The sequence below is a fragment of the Tamandua tetradactyla genome, chromosome 7 (assembly GCF_023851605.1).
Source record: "Tamandua tetradactyla isolate mTamTet1 chromosome 7, mTamTet1.pri, whole genome shotgun sequence".
NCBI classification, from domain to species: Eukaryota; Metazoa; Chordata; class Mammalia; order Pilosa; family Myrmecophagidae; genus Tamandua; species Tamandua tetradactyla.
The window spans coordinates 12636505-12661948 of NC_135333.1; the positions used below are offsets into that span (position 1 = coordinate 12636505).

General features: G+C 34.9%; 1 protein-coding gene across 2 annotated transcripts in view; it reads right to left on the bottom strand.

Annotated features, from left to right (window-relative positions):
- FH (fumarate hydratase) overlaps nt 1–24605 on the bottom strand; it is a 30897-nt gene extending 6292 nt beyond the window's left edge. Inside the window, exons 1-7 of one of the 2 annotated variants that reach the window (XM_077168454.1) lie at nt 24418–24605; nt 14154–14288; nt 11301–11411; nt 9610–9786; nt 3523–3705; nt 1415–1580; nt 108–311 (exon numbers count right to left, since the gene is read on the bottom strand). In XM_077168454.1, the coding sequence (XP_077024569.1) occupies nt 108–311; nt 1415–1580; nt 3523–3705; nt 9610–9786; nt 11301–11411; nt 14154–14288; nt 24418–24543 (1102 nt within the window). In that variant the 5' untranslated portion in view covers nt 24544–24605. Of the gene's footprint in view, nt 1–107; nt 312–1414; nt 1581–3522; nt 3706–9609; nt 9787–11300; nt 11412–13419; nt 13772–14153; nt 14289–24417 lie in introns of those variants that run through there. The other variant, XM_077168455.1, reaches the window with a different exon arrangement.
- Nucleotides 24606–25444: the final 839 nt, after the last annotated feature.

Genomic DNA, 25444 nt, shown 5'->3' on the forward strand with positions numbered 1-25444 from the left:
CTTCATCCATCTCTGGGATCACATCAAACCGAAGGAAACATTCTGTAGATGAGACTGCCTGGGACTCAGCCAAGTCAAGCTCCATTATTTACTAGCTATGTAATTACCTGGCATGATACTGCTTCCTGGTTCATTTTCAGGCAAGATCAGTTCTCCCAAACCTGAGCGAGGACCAGAACCCAGAAAACGTGTATCATTTGCTATCTTCATAAGACTACAAGCTGCAGTGTTCATGGCTCCACTCAGTTCAACCAAAGCATCATGAGCAGCCAGAGCTTCAAATTTATTTGGAGCCGTGACAAAAGGCAAGCCTAAATAAACAAAAGAAAAAAATCTGTAACAGGTAAACAGGTCAAATTAAACACTTCTCTACTATCAGCAAATTAAATGGAAATTTTCAACATATGTAAAAGAAAACAAAATAAAAAGTATACTTCAGAAAAATGTGTATCAAAGATACACACACTTTTTCTTTAAGAAATCCTGAAGGGATGTAATACACTACTGCATTTCAAGGATAAAAAAGTAAGTTCAATAAATACATTGAAAGAAAAAACTATTCCACTACAAAAAAAAAAACGGATATGATGCCTGACGGCTCTTGGGTAAACATGAAAGGTAAGTAAAATTCACTCTGCTTGGTCTATATTCCTTTCCTAGAACAATTTCTTTTTTGCCCACCTTACTGTGTTTCATTCTCTTTTAGCCAAGGGCCCACAAGATCCTCTAAAAGAAACGAGAGCCAAAATGAATTAAATATTCTCAGACAACTTCACCCATGTTCAAAATTTTAAAGACCTACATATTCTATACCCAAAGAATACAGTTCTTCTCTATTAAAATCTAACTTTAAAAAAACCTGCTAGTAAGCAATAATATGTTCTGTATAATTATCTCTACTCTAGCCCTCTGGTAATAACTGTATTCTATGTTTTTAAGAGATGAAAACTTGGCTCCAATAACAGTTACCATTATCAAGAGTATAGTACTCTCTCTGTAAAGGCCAATAATACAAAGATATATAGCACCATGACACAGGAAAAAAGACATTAAGCCTGTCAATATATACAACACATTTACCACACAAATGAATTTTTTAACCGTTAGTTCATTCTGCCTGCTTTGAAAACTGGAATTCAAAACAGCATTAAAGGGAAAATAACTGAATACCACCAGATAGTAAATCAAGTTAGCACTGTTAGATTTTAAATGCTTGCTGCATGGACTCATAAAGGAAAAGTTTTTAAAAGCAAGAGGATTTACATCACAACTTCTGAAATTGATATAAAGCACAAATGTTTGATGGAAAAATATTATCTCTAACTTTAAATTCAGAAGCATGCGAAGCAGAAAAACCTAGAAATTGTATAGACTTGTATGTAGATAATAAGTAATAATTCATATTATCACCAACCTGTGAGTGCAGCTACTTTTGCAGCAACCTTTTCCGCAAAGCCTATTCTAGTATTTAAACCAGTACCAACAGCAGTGCCTCCAGCTGCAAGCTCATAGATTCTTGGCATGGCAGCTTTTATTCTCACTATTGCATATTTCACTTGTTGAACGTAACCACTGAATTCCTGAAGAGAGAAAAGCTGTCATCTCTTGATGGCTTACAAGTGACCCTAACTGCATTAAACATTAAATAGAAGTTTTTAAAACACATTTCAGAATACTGAATTATAACTTATTCCAGTAGTATTTATACTATTTCAATTAATAAGATGAGCAAAGTATAGGGAAGGATCAGGATTTATAAATCTTTAGGTAGGACAATGTCACTGATGTTAACATTTAGCCTGTCTACAATCCAGTATTTGAATAAAAAAAAAAAAAAACAGAGTATCCACTCCTAGAAAAACACAAAGACACAAATAGGTTTTTAAAGGATGGATAAAATATGAAAAATCCAAAGCTAACATCATACTCAATGGTATAAGACTGAAAGCTTTCACCTCAAGATCAGGAAAAAGTCTAGGATGCCTGCTTTCATCACTGTTACTGAACACTGTAATGAAAGTTCTAGCTAAAGCAAAAAGGAAAAGAAAAAGAAATAAAAGGCATCCAAATTGAAAAGAAGTAGAACTTCCCATAGGGAGATGAAAAAGTATTGCTAATGGTTGGTGATGGTCATACAATACTATGAATGCAATTAATAGCACTGAATTGTACACTTAAAAATGGTTATAATGGAAAATTTTGTTATACATGTTACCACAATAAAATTTGTAAGATAAATATATAACCCCTTTTAGGAAAACCTGATCCATCTAATACAACATCGCGCATACATTTACTAGTGAATTCTCTTATGAAATATATTTTTATTGGGGAAAAAATAGGCAAACTCAAACGAATAATCCAATAAAAGTATAAATGCTTCTGATAAGATAAAGTCAAACAAAAAATATAATTTTCAATTATATTATAATCTGAAGAATGACAATTTTACATTGGAGACTGAATCATGACCTAAATGGATTTTAGCATCACGGTTTTTCAACATGTGACACGACACAAAAAGAAGACAATATTAGAAAAGAAAAATACTAAAAAGTTTCAAAGATGTATGCTATTTCTACTTAGAAATCATGCATGGTATTAACAAATGATGAAGCAAAGAGATAAGACACAGAATTAAGAAGCAATTTAATCTCACTAACGTTAGTCATATCATCAGTATGACAAGTAATCATTTTAGGTATTCCTCATTGCTTCCATAATGGAATTAAGCTAAATGCTCAAGCTTTCTTCAGTGTTCGCTATCATTTAACCAAAGTTATAAATAAGAATCTTTCTAAGTAATAAGAGGCCAAACTCTTACCTCAATCTATGCAACTATTACATGCTAAAATTTGTCTTCCAAGCTACCTAGTAAACCTACTGAAATCAAACTGTTCCTTTTATTTCCTTCACAACATATACTATAAGACATTCTTTAAAGTATTGATGATTAAAGTACATAAAAGAACTTTCTGGTATTTTGTACAGGAGATTATAATTTCTCTTTCACAGGTGGCCAAAACAATTTTTAAAAGTTATATCTGCCTTGCTTATTCTCTTTAAAATTAATTTTTATTTAAAGAACCTACATAATTTAGAATAAGAGAGACAGAAAAAAAATCGTGTTAATGATGCTGACGATAGCTAACACTAACGGGCCCAACATGGTTTTAAGTCCTCCAATGAGTTAACTAAATTGATCCAAACAGCTTTCCTATGAAAGAGATATTATTTCCTCATATTGCAACTCAGGAATATGAGGCCCAGAGAGGCCATGTAATTTTTCTAAGGTACCTTAGCTAAGATAAGATAGGGACCCAAGCAGTCTGACATGAAGTCCTGCTCTTAGCCAATATGTTCTACTCTTATCCTAAATAAGTATTGATTAAAAATTGTTTCCTGATTAATGGAGATCAATCTCTTTTACTGCATTTAATTATCATAAACTTGGCCTTTCTAATTCAATGTGATTGTACCAATCCCTAAATTGAATAAAATATTCTAGTCACACTCTTATACCTGTCCAAGAGTAAGTGGAACAGCATCTTGCGTATGAGTACGCCCAATTTTGATGATCTGGGCAAACTCCTTGGATTTTGCATCAAGAGCATCATGTAGCTTCTGTAGTCCTGGTAATAGTACTTCATGAACTTCCATTGCAGCAGCAATGTGCATTGCTGTGGGAAAAGTATCATTTGAGCTCTGTTTGGAAAAAATTTTGAAAAAACATAAAATGGTCAAATCAAAGGCAACAAAAGACAAATTTGAATGTTTCAGTTTAAAAACTCACTGTACACACCATGTTCAGTGTATTCAGAACTCAATTACATTTATGTATGGCAAATCACAGGTCACTTGGGACCAAATAATTCACCTGGTTTCTTGAATGGTCTGTACTCAGGACTATATTATACTTTGTAAACTATTTACACTTAATGTATTATATATTATAATAATTATAATACATTAATGCATATAAATGACACTAAAATAAAGAGAAATATAGTTAAAAATATATAGTAAACGTAATATTAATAGCTGCATTTAAATAACAGTAATAAAATCTTATAGCTATACAGGGCATATAGTCTTTCATAAACATTTTTTCATTTATTAAACTTCTTGAAAATTCTGTGAAGTAGGTCACCACTTTAAAAACTGAAAACCTGGGCGGGCCATGGTGGCTCAGTGGCAGAGTTCTTGCCTGCCATGCTGGAGACCCAGGTTCAATTCCCAGTGCCTGCCCATACAAAAGAAAAAAAAAAAAATTGAAAAGCTAAGCTCTCAAAGAGGTTATGTGACTTGCCAAAATGTTTAGGAACTGAAAGAACTAATCTTGACCAGGAAGTATAAACTAAATGTTCTTTCCTACACTGTTGTCTCTAAAGAAAATATTTATGATGTTTTTTAAAGAGATACATCCATATTAGTTTTTTTATTTTTCTTATGGAAACAAATCAAATTTATTTATTTATTTAATTTATTCCCACATACCTATCACCTACACTCAATAATTATCAATACATAGCCAATCTCATTTCATCTATAACTGAATCCCACCACCCTACCCACACTACACAATGAATGATTCTGAAGCAAATTTCAATTTCAGTACATACATAAGATAAATTTAAAGGCACGCACTGGGTTTAAAAAGTCCATCATATAATGAATTTACATAAAAAACCATACCCTTTAATCCTAAAAATTTATTAAACTCACTTAGAACTAAGATCTTAGTTTCTAAATTTCATTCTTCAACAAGAGTCTCTAAGAGTTATGGCTGCTTCTAAGGCTGAGGCAGGGAAAATACAGGATGATAAGCCTGTAATATCTTGTGCCAGAAAGAAAGGAAATGCTTTATAAACTAAACAGGAAAAAGAAAAGGATGGTGTTGTGTTAATAAAGAACATGGGAGCCAACCAGAAGGAGCTCCTAAAGCTCAAACAATGTGAGCAACAAAATAACTAACAAAAGTATTGGATTATAACCCAAAGCACAAAATAAATATCCATGAATACATACTGATATATATTACTGATTGAATAAATAAATAAATGGGGAGATCAGAAAAATCTTACAGAAAAATTTCAATTAATAAATGTAGAAGGAATAAGGAAAACTGAAAATCACTATAAAATACAACCAGACACCAACAAACTAGCCAACTTAGATAAAATGGACAATTTACTAGAAACACACAAAACAACCTATACTAACTCTAGAAGAAATAGAAGACTTCAACAAACCAACCACAAGTAAAGAGACTGCATAAGTCATCAAAAACCTACCAATAGGGGGTGAGAGGGTAGTTCAGTGGTAGAATTCTTACCTGCCATGTGGGAGACCCAGGTTCATTTCCTGGCCCATGTACTTCCCCCAAAAAAACAAACAAGCAAACAAACAAACAAAAATTGAACAAATGGTGCTGCAATAATGGGATACTCACATGGAAAAAGAATGAAATGTGACCCTGACATACAGCATACAAAAAAAAAAACCTACCAACAAAGAAATGCCCCAGACCAGATGGTTTCACAGCTAAATATTACCAAACATTTCAGGAATTGATACCAATTAAAACCTTCCAAAAAAATGAAGATGAAGGAACAGTATCTAAATCACTCTATGACACTAACAGCACCCTAATACCAAACTGAATAAAGACTCTACAAGAAAAGATAATCTCTCTAATGAGTATAGATGCAAAAATCCTCACAAAATACCTGCAAATCAAATTCAATAGCATATTAAAAGAACTACACATGATGAACAAGTGGATTTTATTCCAGGTATGCAAAGATGGTTCAACAAAAGAAAATCAATTAATGTAATATACCACATTAACAACTTGTAAGGGAAAATACCTATGATCACCTCAATTGATGCAGAAAAGACATTTGATGAAATCCAACATTCTTTCTTGATAAAAACACTTTGAAAGGTAGGAATCAAACAAAACTTCCTCAACATGATAAAGGGCATATATGAAAAATTCACAGTTAACATTGTACTCAATGGTGAGAGATCAAAAGCTTTCCCTCCTAAGATCAGGAACAAAGAAAGGATGCCCACTGTCACCATTATTATTGAATATTTTGCTAGAATTTCTAACTAGAGCACTTATGCAAGAAAAACAAATAAAAGGCACCCAATACGGAAAGGAAGAAGTAAAACTGTCACTATCTGTAGACAACAGGATCCTATGTTTACAGAGCCCAAAAAAAAACAACAACAAAGTATCAGAGCAAAGTGGCAGGATACATGATCAACATGGAAAAATCAGCAGTGTTTCTATATACTAGTAATGAGCTCTCTGAGGAGGTAATCAAGAAAAAACTCCATTTACAACAGCAACTGAAAGAATGAAATATCTTGGAATAAACTTAACCAAGGGATGTTAAGGACCTATACAAAGCACTGCTAAAAGCAGAAAAGACCTAAACAAGGTCTATAAAGACATACTGTGTTTATGCACTGGAAGGCTAATATGTCCTTAAGATGTCAATTCTACCCAAATTGATCTACAGAGTCAATGTAATACCAATTAAATTTCCAACAGCCCACTTTTCAAAAATGGAAAAAACAATTATCAAATTTCTTTGGAAGGATTAAGGGGTCTCGAATAACCAAAAACATCTTGAAAAAGAAGAATGAAGTGTGAGGACTCATGCTTCCTGACTTTAAACCATATTACAAAACTACAGTGGTCAAAACAGCAGGTACTGGCAAAAAGACAGACATATTGATCAACAGAATTGAATTGAGAGTTCAAAAATAGACCTTCAGATCTATGGTCAACTGACTTTTGACAAAGATCCCAAATCTACTCAACTAGGACAAGACAGTCTCTTCAATAAATGCTGCTGGAAGAACAGGATATCTATAACCAAATGAACGAAAGGGGACATCCCACACCCTATACAAAAACTAACTCAAAATGGATCAAAGACCTACATATAAAAGCCAGTACCATAAAACTCCTAGAAGAAAATGTAGGGAAACATCTTCAAAATCTAGTGATAGGCAGTAGTTACTTAGACCTGACACCCAAAGCACAAACAACAAAAGAAAAATTAGATAAATGGAATATCCTCAAAATGAGTACTTCGTACTTTAAAGGACTTGGCCAAAAGGGTGAAAAGACAGCCAACCTAATGGGAGAAAATATTTGGATATGAGTTTGAGCTCCAAAATATATAAAGAAATCCTACAACTCAACAATAAAAGACAAACAACCCAATCAAAAAATGGGCAAAAGACAATGAATAGACATTCTTCCAAACAGGAAATATGAAATGTACATGAAAAGATGCTCATCTTCACTATCTATTATTAGGGAAATGTAAATCAATATCACAATGAGATTATTATCTTATACCTACTCAAATAGCTGCCATAAAACCAACAGGAAACTACAAACATCGGAGAGGATGTAGATAAATACGAACAGTTATTCACTATTGGTGGAAATGTAAAATGGTACAGCCGCTATGGAAGATGATTTGATGGTTCCTCAGAAAGCTAAGTATAAAGTTGCCTTATGACCCGACAATTTCACTTCTTGGTCCCAGATCTAAAATCAGGGACATGAAAAGACACCAGCACACAGATGTTCATAATGGCATTACTCACAATTGCTAAAAGATGGAAACAACCCAAGTGCCTATCAACTGATGAATGGATAAACGAAATGCAGTATATACATATGATGGAGCATTATTCCTTAGTCAGAAGGAATAAAGTCCTGAAGCATGCGACAACATAGACAAACCTTGAGGACATTATGTTGCATGAAATCAGTCAGAAACAAATGGATAAATATTGTATGATCTCATTTACTTGAACTAATTAAAATAGGTAAATTTATAGACATAAAATCTAGACTATAGATTCTAGTCTATAGATTAGGGGACAGAATGAGTCTAGAGAATGGGAGGTGGTTGCTTAATGTGTGCAGAATTTTTAACTACAGCAAAAATGGACAGAGGTGATGCTAGCACGTTATTGAAAAAATAACTGACAGTACTGAATTGTGAGTAAATGTGGCTGAAAGGAGAAATTTAGAGATATCTATGTCCTCAGAAGGAAAACTAGAGGTTAAAACATGGGAATGTAAAATAGTGAATCCTGCTGTAGACGATGACTGTGATTAACAGTGTAAATATTAAAAAGTTCTTTCATGAACTAGGACAAACGTATGACACTATTACAAGCGGTTAATAATAGAGTGGTATATAAGAAAAAATGTACCTATTGAAAACTATGAACTAGAATTAATAGTAATATCTTAATATTCTTTCATCAACAATAACAAATGTACCACACCATTACTAGGGTTCAATAACAGAAGGAGGAATAAGGGGAATTGGGATATTTTGAGTTTTCTTTCTTTTTTTTTTTTTTTGAGTAATGAATATGTCCTAAAATTGACTGTGGTGATGAAACACAACTATGTGATGATATTGTAAAACACTGATTGTATATTTTAGATGGATTGTATGGTGTGAAAATTTCTCAATAAAAGTCCATACAAAAAACCACTACAGGAGTAACTGGAACTGACACAAACCACTGATACAGGTTAAAATTAGTGGGCAAAAGTTTAAGGAGAAACAGGATATTTGCACAGCCTCAAAGTATCTTCCCCAGTGTATATATTAATTTTCCCCAATGTATTCATTTATTAATTATTGTGACTTAGATAAATTCACACAATTTTTTGTTATTAGGAAGAGGAAACTAATTTCCTTTCTTTTGAGTATAAGGATTTAGTGACTTACTTCTAAAAAGTACAGTATAAAGAGGGAAAAAAAGTAACTTTGTAGTGGAGAAACCTGGCAAATAGCCTCTTAACTAGGTGAATAAGGGTAACATCACTAATAACAAATCAAGTTGTCATTGTGTAACCCCTTGATATGACACAGTAAGAGGGGCCCATTTCTGTGATATTATTTCCCAAAACTTAAAGTGTCAGCCTACCATGGGAAAACATCAAACAAACCCAAACTGAGCAACATCCTACAAAATACCTGACCAATGCCTTCAAACATGTCGAAGTCATAAAAAAACAAGGAAAAAGCCAACAAACTGTCACAGACTGGAGGGAGACTTGGGACATGGCAATTAAACACAAATAGATCCTAGAACAAAAAAAGAACCTAAGTGGAAAAACTGGGTAAGTCCTAATAGTCTGTCATTTAGTTAATAGTATTGTGCCAGTGTTAATGCTTTAACTTCTATAAATGCACCATGATTATGTAAGATGCTACCATTGGAGGAAGCTGAGAGAAGAGTATAGAGAACTCTTTGAACTATCTTTGCAATTCTTTTATAAATATAAAATTATTTTAAATTAAAGTTTTTTTTTAAATAAACCAAACAATAAAAAGGATACATGTATTCAAATTCAAGGGTCCTAAATTGATTTTTATGAAGTTTGAGATACAGAGGCAAAATTCTTATATAAAAAAAAAAAATTGTAAGAAGTCTTCTCAGTTAAATGACATGAGGAGAATGAAACTCCCTGTCCAAAAACTAATGCTGGTTGTACAAAAAATACTCATGTTCTTTTCAATTTATAACAAGAAAAGATAATATACTGACCTGGCTTTTATTAACGTGATCATTGGGATGCACAGGTTTCTTGCTGCCCAGTTCACCACCCAACATTTCAATTGCTCTATTGCTAATCACTTCATTTACATTCATATTTGTCTGTGTTCCTGATCCAGTCTGCCATACCACAAGAGGAAAATGATCATTTAATTTGCCTTCAGCTACCTGCAGAAAAATTTTAAATGATTACTTTTATAATACTCAATATTTACTTTACCTATCTTAATGTATTATAATTAAGCCCCACATATACAATCATTTTTTCTTGTGCTAAATGACTTGGTTGATGGTGCCACACAGTTAGAATGCTGCTGTCCAACAAATCTAAGCTTTAACAGCATCACTTGTTCTAACTTCTGCTACTTTAAAAGGTGAAATGTTATCTATTCTGAACGGGAGACTAATTATACTGATTTCAAAAGAAGACTGAATCAATTCATGCAAAAGCCATCTTTCTTATATTTCTCCAACTGCCTCCTCTAATAGTATGCAGACAGGGCACCTATTAAGGTTGGCAAAAGTGTTAGGTCTTTGATACATTTACTGTCGGTGCTCAGCAGGAATATCCAACAGATGTTACAACTGGAGTCAGCATGAGAATGAACTAGTGACCTGAAAATGTGAATTCACTAATAGCTACTTCATCTCACAGATGTCCAACGAGTAGCAATTGCCAAGTGTAAAAACAAACACTGCCCAGATTTGCCCCTCTTTTGTTGTACTTTTATACCTTTGGCTTATGTGCTCCCTTCTGGATTGTAAGCATTCTAAGAGAGTGGATACCTAACTTCATCTTCCAGAATGATTTTAGCTTAAAAAAATAAGCATGCCCTTTTAGAAAATCTATTTCCTTGAACAAATGGTTCATTCGAAAGTAAAATTTTTTCTAACTATATAAAAAAAAAATCAGTGTAGAACATTTTGAGAATGGAAAAAAGGATAATAATCACCATAGTTCAACCCCTCACAAATGATTGTCAGCTGACATCTCCTTCCAGCATATTCCATACAATAGGTGTGTTTATGTATACAGAAACACATATTTTCTGTTCATTTCTTTTCGTAAACAAAATTAGGATCATACAATATATATATTTTTGCAACCCTCCCCCCCACCTTCTTATATGGTAGGCTTTATTCTAAGCCATTCTTTAAAAAACTAATTTTCTCTTCCTCTATAATATAACTATAACTAATAGAAGCAACTGCTATGGTTGGATATATTCTAATTTGTTTTTATTATTATAAGCACTGCAATGAATAAACTGTATATACAATTTTTAAACTCATCTTTGCTTGCTTTTAAGATAATGTTATTAATGGTTAATTAGAATTAAGTTCTTGATATGTATTGTCAAATAACCGAATTTTTAAGGAACCACGATATAGAAAATAAGATCAAATATGTAAGTTCAAACAGTGTCTTTTCAAAAAATTTTATTAAAACAATATAAATTAAGAAAAGCCTAGAGGCTTAAAAATAAAAGGTTCATGATTATGTGGAAACATTGCCATTAAAATGTAACATTTTAAGCAGCAAATAACAAGAATGTTGTCACCTTACTTGAAATTCATTAATTCAAGAATTCAGTGCACTTTTGCTACTGCCAGAGCTTTTCATCATCCAGTAGATCATATGAGTCTGACATTATTAAGTAAACACCCTTATTACCTCCTACCTCATCTGCTGCCTTCATTATTGCACTAGCAATTTTTGGATCAAGACCATAATCCTGGTTTACTTCAGCAGCTGCTCGCTTCAAGATGCCAAAAGCTTTAATAACTGGAATCTAAAATTAATCAGAAACAGATCTCTAAATTGGAATTTTAGTTAAGCATGAAAGTTTAGAATTATCACATTATGCAGGCACAAAAATTGTACAAAGATAGAACTTATTATCACTACAAACCTAAAAATATTCAGGATATAGAAAGATTATAGATAGGTAAATAATGAACCAAGAATCCCCATTATCATGTATCTATTTGTTTAGGTAAACTAAAAAAAGCAAATACAATCACTTTTTTTATCATATACGCACACACACAAATGCCAATATCCACATACACACCTATACAATACCCTAATCATCCTGATTTTTACATACACTATTTAGAATATGTGCTTATTTCAAATATTCTATGTTAAATAAAGAGCACCAACCATATCCCTAAGAAATTATTTTTCTTCACTGGAGCCTAAACTCCATAAATTTTCCTTATCCTCTTTTTAATAAATGCCATATTAACTGCCAATCAGTATGAAATAACCATTTACTGAATGGGTGCTCATTCTACCTCAAAGACAAAAAACAGGATAATCTAGTCAGTGAGATCTTATTACTCAGTAAGTCACTGAAAATTTCTTAGAAGAATTTTATTTAAACACGGGATTCTACAGAGTTCAAGTTGACAGTTTCAAATACATATATATTAGCATATTTATACAAATATATATTAGCACATTTCAAACTCTTTCAGTTTGCAGACCTTTTCACATTCTATTTCTAACTACATCACCAAATTTAAAAGGATAACTGAATAACTGTTGATGAGATTTCAATGAAATGATACCTGTTTTTGAAAGATAAGTGAATTATAATTTCTTATCAAAATTAATAATACAGTGTAGTTAAGATCCTATACAAGGTCTGAATGGGGAAAGGGCAGAAGGGAGAGAAGGAAGGTGAGGGAGAGAGTGGAATGAACTTTTAAAAGGGAAGGCATGGTCTCTGAAGGAGAATCAAAATGGCAAAACAAAGGAAAGGAAAGAATAAGACAGATTAAAACCTGGGCCAAAGAATGAATGCCAGCTGAGTAGGATAAAGAAGGAAATAAAAACAGAAAATCTTTGTTTTAAATTTTAAGAAACTAAAATCAAAACTGTATAAAATTTTGCCCAAATGAAATAGAAACAGTACACAGGATCAAAAAGAATTAAAAGCTTTAAACATGAAAACAAATGGGCATTTATATTTCCTCAGGCATAAAAACTATGGTGTTGGGCTGAACCACACCAAAGTCAGTGCTGAATGACAGTTAACCCTGGCCATCTAAATGGTCTGACTGAGCCTGGCATATGTGGATTCATAAAAATGAAAAAGAGTCATAGCAGAGAGAGTTTCACTAAATTTCAGTACAATAAAATGGTAAAAATACATCCTTGGGAAAAAAATATATTCTTGGGGAAAAAAGAAGTGTCACATTGTTAATTTATTCACAATAGAAATTCATCTTTTTTATTGGTGGTTTTTCCTTTGGATCAGGTACAAAGGATTTAATTTAATCACACTACTCTGTTCACGGTAGGTATAGTCTGTTTCATATTTCAGTGAAGTTCATGAACTTAATTCAGATAAAGCCAAATGTGACAAAACTAATATCCAAGTGTCCATTTTTCACAGAAGTATAATCCAAACAACTGGCCTGTCTCTGGAGGAGCAGCATATAATCACACACCTCTAGAACCACATAACTTGCTGATTTAAAGAAGGACATATCAAAATATGCCTACTGCCACCAATACTGGCTAGGACTGAATTCCTTAATACAAGATTATTTAGTATCAGTTGCAAATTTTTGTCACCAACTATGTAGTCAAACCCTATGTTTACCTCACCATCATATCAGCTGCTAGGTAGCAATGACAAAGATTTTCTTCAAAGCAAATTCAGCTGCACATTGTGAAATTCTAAAACATGTCAAGATCTTGACGATTTAGGGATAAGTCAAAATATGGAAGTTAAAACCACTATAAGATAAAAAGTAAACTTAGAAGGTAACTGTTGAACAACTCACCAGATGAAGCCTGGCTACTCCTAGGCTTACCATCTTATCCTAAATTCCTATAGTAGGGTAAGTAACATTTTGTTCATCGATTCTTTTCATATTATAACTTCTCTGAAATCAAGATGCATCTTACAATCAATGATGTATCATAACTTTAACTGGCAGCTTTCCTCTTAGTGGGTCAAACTGGTACATCTTCTATTAATGTCATTTTAGATTTAGTGAAGTATGGTAGAAAGTTTTCTAATCATAGTAATTTATGCAATATTGAAATCGAACAAATACTTTTAAAATTATCTGTTATATGTCAGATATGGTGAAGAATAATGCTTTGAAGTATTAGTGTATACTTTTCCGGAAACTGCAAACAAGATAGAAAGTATAATATTAAAAGAAAATCTATGTCTCAAAATAGTAAAAAAAAAAATTGAATACTGAAATAAAAATATGTACAAACTATAAAATCCTAGCAGGAATAAAGAGATAATCAGTTAGTACTATCAAATAAACATATAAAAAACATCCAAAGTCACAGTCCCAAATAACAGCATATGAAACTTCAAAAAAGTTCTAACTTTGACATTTTAATTTAGTAACAGAGAAACACACCTTACCACTCACAAAGCTGGTACTCTAATAACTTTACACTTTAATTCCATAAAACTTTTATAAAGTAAAATGGTTCATCTGAACAAAGCCTAATTCATCCAAAATAAACCAACATTTTCACAAAAATCACTTACTGGCATGCGTTCTGCTGTACCTCCAATCTTAAAGTTCATTGTAGATCTTACAGTTTGGGCACCATAATACTTATCATTTGGGACCTTTAGTTCACCAAAGGTATCATATTCTATCCGAAAGGAATTCTGGCTTGCCTAAAGACAAGGATAAAGCGTCAAAAGAAATTAAATATTGAAAACAGTAATATCATATCAGCTGAAAGGGAAAAGAAATCTTAAATACCAGAAAGACAAAAAAGGTCAAGATTCTATTTTGGTTCTTATACTATTGCCTCCCTCCAATTACTTTCTTGGGAAACTTGTGTCACACAAATTTATTAATGCAGATGTTAAACAAAGACTGTAGAATTCATATTTCAAGCAAATGACAAATTAAAAAACTCTGAAGTAAAAATACCAATCTTTTCTAATTCAGGATTAACTGTTATTGACCAGACTTTGGCCAACTCAGTGTACTAGATTAATGCTTATTTTATAAGAATCTTGAAAAAAAAGTCCAAGAGTGATACTTTGAAGCTTTTAACTATATATGAAAGACAGTTTAGCTGCAGTCTACAAATAATATATGTAAGAGATAGCATAGTGCATCACAAGCAGTCCAGGTTTAGAAGTCACACAGGCCACCACATACATAGCAGTGTCACCTTCAGCAAGTCAACTTTTCTCATCCATAAATTAAATGCAATGATGAGGGAAGATGGACTAGGGCAGTTCTTAACCTTTGTAGGCTGATGAAACCCTTTGAGAACCAAAGAAAAGTTATGGGTCTTTTCTCTAGAAAAATGAACATAAACACACATCATTAAATTTTACATACAACTTACTAACATTTTGAAGCTAATGCACCAGCCTATATAAGAACCAATGGACAGAGAGTCCCTTTTAGGGCTAACCTAATTCTATGAAGTATGTCAACTTTACTAATTAAAAAAATGAATACCTGTTCAACAAATGTATCCTACTAAAAAAACACTGTAAAACACTAGAAATTTGGCATTTATACTGATATTTTATAAGGAGACTTCAGAGAGATACTTAGTGCTTTATTATGTTCACCCTGCATTAATTATTAAAAATAATTATTAATTATAAATAAACATGATCAGGTAATTCAAAGGTATATATTTTAAAACCCCTAACCTAGTAACTTCATTTTAGTAAACAGCCCTCAAGGAAAATTTTATTTGTACTTATGCCTGGAACTAGACTTATATAATCCTTACATTAGCATTTTAGAGTGCATAAAAAGAGAAGCATCAGTTTATCTAGGTAGATAGGAGTATAACCAGTATAAAGTACATGTTTTCTTCTTTGCCTAAAGGTATGCAGAGGACTGGCCCAGGCCAATAAAGAGAAGAAGCTAATAAAATCGTACACTGGCATTTACAGTGCTAGGTACAAACTTTATAGGTAGTACCTTTTTCGACTTTCACAATGATCCTAAGAGATTTTACTATTACCATTCCCACTTTAAAGATGAGACTACTGAAGCTCAGAGAGATTAAATAACCTTAGGAAATCAACCAGATAGCAAGGAGAAGGGCCTGGACTCAAACCTAGGTATGAGACTACAAAAACACTTGGGATTCACTTTTCTATCAGTACCTTTATAAGCCAGGAGACCAGAACAGTAACCCTAGATCAGCCCACAAGGAGTCCTTGAGTGGTATGGTACTCCCACTCTGTAAAATAAAAGGTGCTGAAAATGTGTAGTCAGATTTTTCTCTTATTGAGCTCAGTTACACTGACATCACTGTATACCAATTTTCTTATTAACCTTTAAATGAAAGGCAGCTAGGATTTTATATCTCATACACACAAAAATATTTTGCATTATGATCTTTGTTTTAAGTATCCTAAGTAAACATTCTTGTATGTTAAACATACAACAAAACTAACACAAAGACAACAGTGATGCTGAGAATATTACTGTTTTCATTCTTTCTAAGACCTTGTTGTAAGACAGCACAAAATACTAGGTACAAGGAATGGATATGGGTTTTTGTCATTTATTTAAGATAACTGGTTCAATTCCTTAAAATTACATCATTACTATTTGCGTTCAAAATCATTTTTCATCATAAAACAATGATAATGTTGTCCCCTAAATAATAGATTGCTATGACAAAATTCAGATCCATTCAAAATTACTTGGAAATATCTCCATGAATAAATTTTAGCTATATTCTTCAACTTAAACCTTAAATTTTTCACTTCAAATCAAGAAATAACAACTTCAGTCAAATCCTGATAAAGCCAACACTTATTATTAAAAAATTATAGAATTCAATTGCAGCTGAAATCAGAATGTTAGCAAACACTTAAAAAATCATACTTCTTACCCTTATAATAAATACAAACCCCACTCTTTGGAGCAATGAAAACTCTAAAATTTAGTGTTGATGATTGTGCAACAGTAAGACATGGGTTATTTATTTTGTACATTATCCATGATGCCTAATGGATGGAGGTGGCTGCAGGGTACACTGGGTGAGAAGCAGAAAGGCAAATTGTGGTGTATACATATGAAGGAATATGGTGTGGCTACAGAAAAGAACGAAGTTGTGAGGCATGCAACGAAGGGAATGAACCTTGGGGACATTACGTGGTGCAAATGAGCCAGAAACAAAAGAACAAATATCATATGGTCACATTTAGAAAATACAAGAAAATTGGGACCCAGACTGTAAGTTCATAAAGCAGCACATTTAGTTTGAAGTTGTGTTATTGCTAGATTCTGAAATCCTGTGCTATATGTGTATAACCTTGTATTTCCCTGGAACGTTGGGTTCCTGTGTGACACCTACGACTTAAGAGTTGGAGTTCCTTCTGCAACCGTGAAAGTTCGCACTGCTATATACAACAACTGTTAAAGAAACTAAGAGAGAAAGCTTCAATCAGGGATAACAAAGCTGATCTGGTTGAGACTAAGGTAAATCAAAATACAAGGGCAAAGAAAAATATTGCCTGCATTTCAGAGCTTCCCCTATTATATGAGACCAAAGGAAGAGAGGTGTATTTTGCTCAGAACCTAAATTTTCTGTAACACATACGCTAACTCAACCTGCCTGAAGAGATCACTTAAACAACTCAAACACAGGGAACATAGAATGGGAACAAGGGCTTGTAATTCTGTATAGTTTAATGTAATACTCAGATAAATCCCAGAGTACGTTGGATAGATATTCAAAAAGCATTGGCAAATACAGTGTACAATGATAGTGACTAAATGTACAAATTAAAAAATGTTTTTGCATGAGGAACAAAGGAATGTCAGTATTGCAGGGTGTTGAAAATAGATGGTAATTCATATTTTAAAACTTTAACTTATGTGTGAGACTAAAGTAAAAAAATGTTTACTTGTTGCAAAATTTATTTTTTGACTAGTGCACTTACTAATATAACTTATGTGGACAGTTTAACTGAACACCATAAGTACATGGAACCTTGAATGGGGCATAAGATGTTTAAGTTTGTCCTGAGTGATGCCACGATAAATTCCAGAGTGATTTGAACAGTGAATAAAAAAGTATTTGCAAAGTCCCCTTGGGGGAATGGCGAGAAAGGGGGAAAATTCAACTTCCCCATGTGGAGAATTCCTGATATTCTCACAAGCAGTGGGGACAACCAAAGCAACAGGCTGAGCCCTCAATCTTGGGGTTTGTTCATATGAAACTTATTTCCGCAAAGGACAGGCTAAGCCTACTTAAAATTAGGCGTAAGAGTCACCCCCGGAGAACCTCCTTTGTTGTTCAGATGTGGTCTCTCTCTCTCAGCCAACACGACAAGCAAACTCACTGCCCTCCCCCTCTCTACATGGGACATGACTCCCAGGGGTGTAAACCTTCCTGGCAATGTGGACTCAGCATCAAAGGATTGAGAAATCCTTCTCGACCCAAAGGGGGAAGAGTGAAATGAGACAAAATAAAGCATCAATGGCTGAGAGATTTAAGAGTCAAGAGGTTATCCTGGAGTTTATTCTTACGCATTATACCTGATATCACGTTTTTAGTTAAGGTATATTGGAGAGTCTGGAGGGAAGTGCCTGAAAATGTAGAGCTGTGTTCCAGTAGCCATGTTTCTTAAAGATGATTGTATAATGATACAGCTTTCGCAATGTGACTGTGTGATTGTGAAAACCTTGTGGCCGATGCTCCTTTTATCTACGGTATGGACATATGAGGAAAACATATGGATTAAAAATAAATAATGGGGGAACATTTATTAAAATAAATTTAGTAGACTGAAATGCCAGCGATCAATGAAAGGGAGTGGTAAGGGGTATAGAAAAAAAATAGGGGAAACAAAGGCTAAAATATATTGTGCAGATGGAAATACTAGCAGTCAATGAGAGGAAGGTGTAAGAGGTATGGCATGTATGAGGTTCTTTTCTATTTTATTTCTTTTTCTGAATTGATGCAAATGTTCTGAGAAATGATCATGGTGATGAATATACAACTATGTGATGATATTGTGAGTTTTTGATTATATACCAAGAATGGAATGATCATATGGTAAGAATTTCATATTTTTATGTTGTTCTGTTTAAAAAAAATAAAAAAATAAATTAAAAAAAAAAGTATTGGCAAAGTCCCTTGAGGGACTGGACAAAAAATATGAAATCATTAAACTTTACCACGTGGGAAATCCCTAATATTGTCTCAAACATTAGGGACTCCCCTGGCACTGTGGGACTGAAAATGTCTTCTGGACCAAAACGGGGAAAAGAAGCATAATAAAATAAGGCATCAGTGGCTAAGAAAGATCAAATAGCGTCAAGAGACTATTCTGGAGGCTACTCTTATGCAAGCTTCAGTTAGTGCTAACTGCCATGGTTTGCTAAACCTCAAACAACATCACTCATGTTGACTCTTTAGAACATCTAGGGCTCTCATTGAGATTCTGTAAAGGTTTCATGCACTAACTTTGCTCTCCTGGAGCCTGTAATTCCTGGAGGGCTCCTAGGTCAGCTAAATCCTGAAACCCAGAGGGATCAGCCTCTTCCATGCTACACTTCAGTGTCAACTCCCCTTCTCAACATGAAAGAATCAGAATGGGCATTGTCTGATGATCCCTATAGATTAGGAGAGGGATGAGAGAAGAAAGAGGAGGTAAAATAGAGAAAACAGGATTTTTACAAAAGAGTATGACTGCTGAATCACTGTATTAATGTTCCTTCTAGCCTCCAGTGTTTTGGAGTAGGTAAAAGGAAAACTCTGAGATGGTGGAATGGTAACACATGACAAATTTTGGGATCATTTCTGTAACTACGTATTGAAGTGCACTTTGAAAAGTAATGTTTTCTCTTTCTTTGCTTTGTATATATATTTTACAATAAAAACGTTAAAAAAATTGATTGTGATGAATGCACAGCCATATGATGATACCGAGAACCACTGTACAATTTGGATGATATATGGTATGTGACTATATAATCTATCTCAAAAGAATTGCATGAAAAATAATAATAGAGGTACCCCTCTATTTTTATGTGAGAAAAAGTATGAATTACAAACTATGGACTGTAGTTAACAGTAATGTTTTAATACTCGTTCATCAACAGTGACAAATGTACCACACCAACGCTATACATCAATAATATGAAAGGATTAGAGTTTTCTTTTGTCTTTCATTATTTTCTAGAGTAATGAAAATGTTCTAAATTTGATCATAGGGCTAAATGCACAACCATGTGATGATAATGTGAGCTGGTGATTGTATACTTCAGATGGTTTCTATGCTGTGTAAATATATCTCATTAAAAAAGGAAAGGAAAAAAAAATATTATGGACTCCCTACTCAATTGGCTAAGCCCTTGATCTTGAGGCTTTTTGCTCTTATGAAATTCATTTCGGTAGTGGAGACGCTAAGCCTACCTATAATTATCCCTAAGTATTACTTCCAGAAAACCTCTTTGTTACTCAAATGTGGTCTGTCTGTCTGTCTCTCTCTCTCTTCCTCTCTCTCTAAGCCAACTCTGCAAGGAAAATCATTACCCTCCCTCTAATGTGGGGCATGACATCCAGGGGTGAATGCTTCCCTGGCAATGTGGGATACAACTCCCAGGGATGAGGCTGGCCCTGGCACTGTGGGATCTACAATGCCTTCCTGACCAAAAGGGAGGAAAGAAATTTAACAGAATTAGGTATGAGTGGCTAAGAGAGTTCAAATAGTCAAGAGGGTATTCTGGAGGCTACTCTCATACACGCTTCAACTAGATATTGCTAATGGCCATGGTTTGCCAACCCCCAACCAACATCATTCTGGTTAACCCTAGAGAACACTTAGGACTCTATCTGAGATTCAACAAAGGTTCCATGCACTGTGATTACTTCCCAGACACCTACAACCTTCAGATGGGTTCCTAGGCCAGTTAAGTCCTGAAAACCAGAGGGACCAGCCTCTCCAAGAATATCAACTAGTTCCATCCCCTTATCCTATATTATTGACAGCCTTTTTCAGCATGAAAAAGTTAAAATGGGCATATCCCAAATATCCCTAAAGATTGGGAAAATGAACAAAGACTGGGAGGAGAATGAGTATGACTACTGAATCGTTATATTGATATTTGTGCTAGTCTCCAGTGTCTTGTAGCAGCTAGAAGGAAAAACCTGAAATTGTGGAACTGTAACCCATACCAAACTTTGAAATCTGTTCTATCAAGACTTGTTAAAAATACTTGGAAATGTATTGCTTTTTTGTATATATGTTGTATTTCACAATAAAAATTGTTTTTAAAAAAAAAGTTAGAAAGGGCATGACCCAAATCTCTCTAAAGATTCAGAGAAGGATCAAAGGAGAAGAATTATAATAGACAAATTAGGATTTAACAAATGATGATTACTGAATCATAGTGATATTTCTTTTTAGTCTCCAGTGTCTTAGAGCAGCTAGAAGGAAAAACCTGTAATTGTGGAACTGTAACACATAACAAACTTTGAAAACTGTCTTATAACTACTTAAGCTGTACTTTGAAATTTAAAAAACAAAAAATTAAACACCCCAAATTAGCCACATTATTTGCAAAAGCTTAGCTAGCTAAAAACAAATTATTCCAAATAGCCAAAAAGTTCTTATCTCTTTATTTAATATCAGGATATATATAGGTTGCACAAATTTGTACATCAGGACATATATAGGTTGCATAAATTTGTAGAACAGAAACTCAAGCAACGCTGTAAAACCTCCGTAAGGCTGTGCATACAGACTTAAGGCAGAGTTGAACCCCATGCCTAATAGGAAGGTAGTGTGTCGCCCAAAACTGGAGCAATAAAAGTCCCACTTAGACTGTGTCATGAAGTATCACTGTGCTTCAATGATCTGAAATAGGATATTATTTTAGAAGATGAAAGGGGACAATAGCTATATGACAACTATGTGGCATTCCACTAAAAGAAAGCACTTCGCCCAGACTAAAATTAAAAAGCTGGAATGGCGTGTAGTCTCTCATAGTTACACAATCCCGAGGAACCAGATAACTTTGCCAAATGTCTTCAAACTTTTTTAACACTGACCCACAGAAGAAAAACTTTCTATCCTGATTCTGCACATACACAATTATGTGCGAATTCACCAAACTTGAAACAAAGTTTCATGAAACAAGGTCAGGTACTTGTACTTTCTATGCTATTCTGATACAAAACAAACAAACAATGCTGGTCACCACCCACCAAATTGATTTCACTCCCCACTACTGAATCCACTTGAGGTTTGAAAACCATTTGTGTGATTTTCAGAATCTTCCTACATTATCATATATAGAACCTCATCCCAGTGGCCTGCTCCAGAAGAGAGGTACTTGTCTGAATTAGAAAATTATCAGTGCCACTGACGAAAAATGAAGTGAAGAATGGTACCTCTTAAACATAAATAAGTTATTAATTCATATAATATAATCCACTATCACAAAAAGCTAGTCCTTTTGAAAAGTGTCTTCATATCCCTTAATTCAGAGAACAGAATTTCAGGGAGAAGACAGTTTGTCACTTTAGGTATTAACACTATGGTAATAAGAGATTAACCAGTCAAACATGTGGAAGGTACAAAGGGGAGATTTCCCACTGGTTCCTGGGAGGAACCTGTTAATTCACAATCACTCTCTTTCCTGGGGAATTAATACAGAATTGATGACATGCCAGTCTAACAAGGAAAGGTCAGTCAAAAAGGTGGGTGGGTGGATCCATAGGTAGGTAGAAGAATGAATAGATGGCTAGACAGATAACAGATCTCAGACCTGTGAGATATCTCCAAACAAATAAGCATGACTAAGGTAGTCATTAAATAAATCACAACATATCCTAAAGAAAAGGTAAATTCAGAATATTTCAATATTTACGGAAATTCAAATAATTTCTGATGCAAAAAACTACTTGAAGGGATAAAAAATTCAGAATCCAACTTAAATGTTTCTGGGTTTCACAGTTTCTTTCTGAGAAGATCTTGTCTGGCCCTAAAATATACAGTGACAACCAAGACTAAAAACATAGGCAAATACATAATAAATGGTTTGTTGATGAAACATTACAGTATAGAATAAAATATTATTTATGTTTCCAGACTTCATGAAATCCCTGAAGATCGTTAAGGAATTAAAGAAAAGTGATTTTAATACAAGTAAGGCTTTCCTGTCCACTAAACTATGGAGTCAGTATCACACAGCTAGTCTACCAACTACATATTCTCACTGCATTCTTTCTCTCCCCTGTAGCACGTCTCACATTGTAGTTATTTGCAACTGATTTGTTTTAAGTCACTTCCCCTGTAGTCTCTAAAACATTATGCCCATAGAAACTCTTATTCACAGCTTCTGACACATAGAAGGCATTCAATAAGTACATAATATTTTTATTGAATGAAGTTTTGTGTCTTTTATAGATTAAAGTAATTTAGGGAATCCAGACTTTCCTGAATTTCTCAACACTAGTAACAGGAAAACTTTTAACAAAATCAAAACAGAGATTTTAGAGCAGAGAAAAGGTTGGAGGGAAAAAGTGTTTAGAATAATGGGGAAAAAAAACTATCCTTTTCTGATAACAGTCAATATTACAAACCCTAAGAGTAAACCAGTACTGTTTTTTAATATTTGCTCCAATAGAGTCAAGAATCTTCCAATCTCCTGCTTCTCTTAACAAAATAAGTTAAAACAACAACACTAAAGCACACAAAAATTATTATAGCAGGGAGTCCCGGGAATATAAAGCAACCCTGATTTTGTGCCATCAAGTTACCTTAAAACTGACAGTCCAAGAAATTTCTTGGCGATTTGAAATACCCTGGATGGATGCACTTAAAACATTCGCTACATGCCAAACACTGTCAAGGTAGTTAAACGCGTGCAATCTTGTCGGTGGCCAGCTGTGAAGGAAACTGCAACTTTGAGCAGCACAGTGGGATTCGAGGTGACACCTTTGACGGCAAAGTTCATGGTACACCATAACGAACAGTGCTGAATCAAAACTCTTCCTCAACAGTTATTATTTTTTCAAGCTTTTCCAAGTAATGTACAAGTATTTAATGCTTTTAAAGCCCAAATTACCGAAGACAACACTCTAAGCAATAAGATGGCTTAAATCAGCATAATTTAATTAGAACTCGGGGCTTTGGCTGTCTTCTAAATAAAAAGTACTGATTCAACGATTCAATCATATCCAGAATACCATATCCGAATTTATCAATTTCAGGGTTTTACAAAACTTGGAGGGAAAGAGGGAGATGGGTGGGATATATTCAGCCTAGCAAACTCAACAGACAATTCTAAACGAAGTAAAATCTTTACGTTCGTAAAAACCTCCTAACTCCACCTGCAGGGTCTGAAAGTACTTCACTGCACGGCGGTGGCCCAAGAAGCGACTGTTCAGGGGCAGCTAGATGAGCGGCCAGTGACCGGGCAGTAAAACCCTGCTCGCCTCACCCTCGTCCCACCCGGGCACCTTCTGAGCCCAGCGCCCCCGGACCGGGGGTCTCCGAAACCTACAGGACCCAGTCAGCAAGCCGTGGACGCAGACGGGCTATCCCCAATCACCTCAACCTCCACCTGGCCCTCGGGCCTCCGGGGAGAAGTCAAACGGCCCCCGTAGGACCCTCCCCACCAGCTGCCTTCCCTACCCGAGGGCCCAAAGGCCCGCTTCGCCGCGCGGGCGTGGAGCCCACGGCAGGCTCGGCCAGGACACCCGGAGATTCCCTGCCCCCGGCCGCGGGCGCCCGGGTCAGAGAGGAGGGCTGAAGGTCACCGCGGGGAGGCCGGAGACAGGTGGCTTGCGCTCACCATTCGAGCTGCCTTCCCGGGCCCGAATGGGAAAACGGCGGCACCACGGAGGCCGGGAGCTGAAGCGAAGGCTGGCGCCGGGACCCAGAAACCCCAGCGCGCGCAGAGCCGCAGTGCGCGATACATGGTGCTAGCCGAGCGCGGGCAGACTATCTGGGCGATTGTGGCCACGCCTCCGCGCCGGCAAATGAACCCGTCCGGCCCACCGACTTTCCCCTATTACCCAATCAACAGCCTCAAGTCGGACGGGTGAGGCGGGAACAATAATGAACAGCCAGTAAAGAGCGAGGGGCGGGCTTAACTTCCTGGAGTGCGTGTGTTTGAAGCTCTCGGAACTATGGGAAACGAGCGAGAAGGGAGTTCTGGGAAAGTGAGTTCTACATCGAGCCACTTCGATTGCTGTGTGGCCGTTAGAGGGCGAAGGGTATTAACTGAGCTGTTGATGTGTGTTTGATGAAGTATACTAGAAAGAAATATTTATTCATTCATGTATTTTTTATCATGCAGTCACTTATTCCACTACTGGAATCTTTTTTCATTTCTCCCAGAGAACATATTCCGTAGAAGAGTACAGCAAAGTATAGAAAATTAAAAATTATTCAAAACCCCAACTCTCAAAGAAACAATAATTCCTCACTTCTTTTAACTTGTTATTTGGTGGTCTTTGCAATTTCCTTTCTCTTCTTACGGTACTCTTAGAACGCTTTTTAAAATGTAGTGTGACAGCTGCTCACAATGGCAGGTGATTTGGGCAATTTTTATTTGCACAGAGCTTCTCCAAGTTTTTTTGCATTGAAGGTATACACATTTTTGTATTTAAAAAGGCAAATTCCTTTAATATAATAGATGGTAACAAAAAAGTGGAATTGATACAAAATTGCACCTGATCCACAATTCGCACTCTTCTGCTTTCTATTGCTTGGAACCAGACGACAGTAAAATCAGTAAAAATTGATGATGTTAATCTAGATTTGTCCAGAAGTCAAAGCTCCAGCACCTGGAAAGCCAAGCTTATATAGGAGCAGGC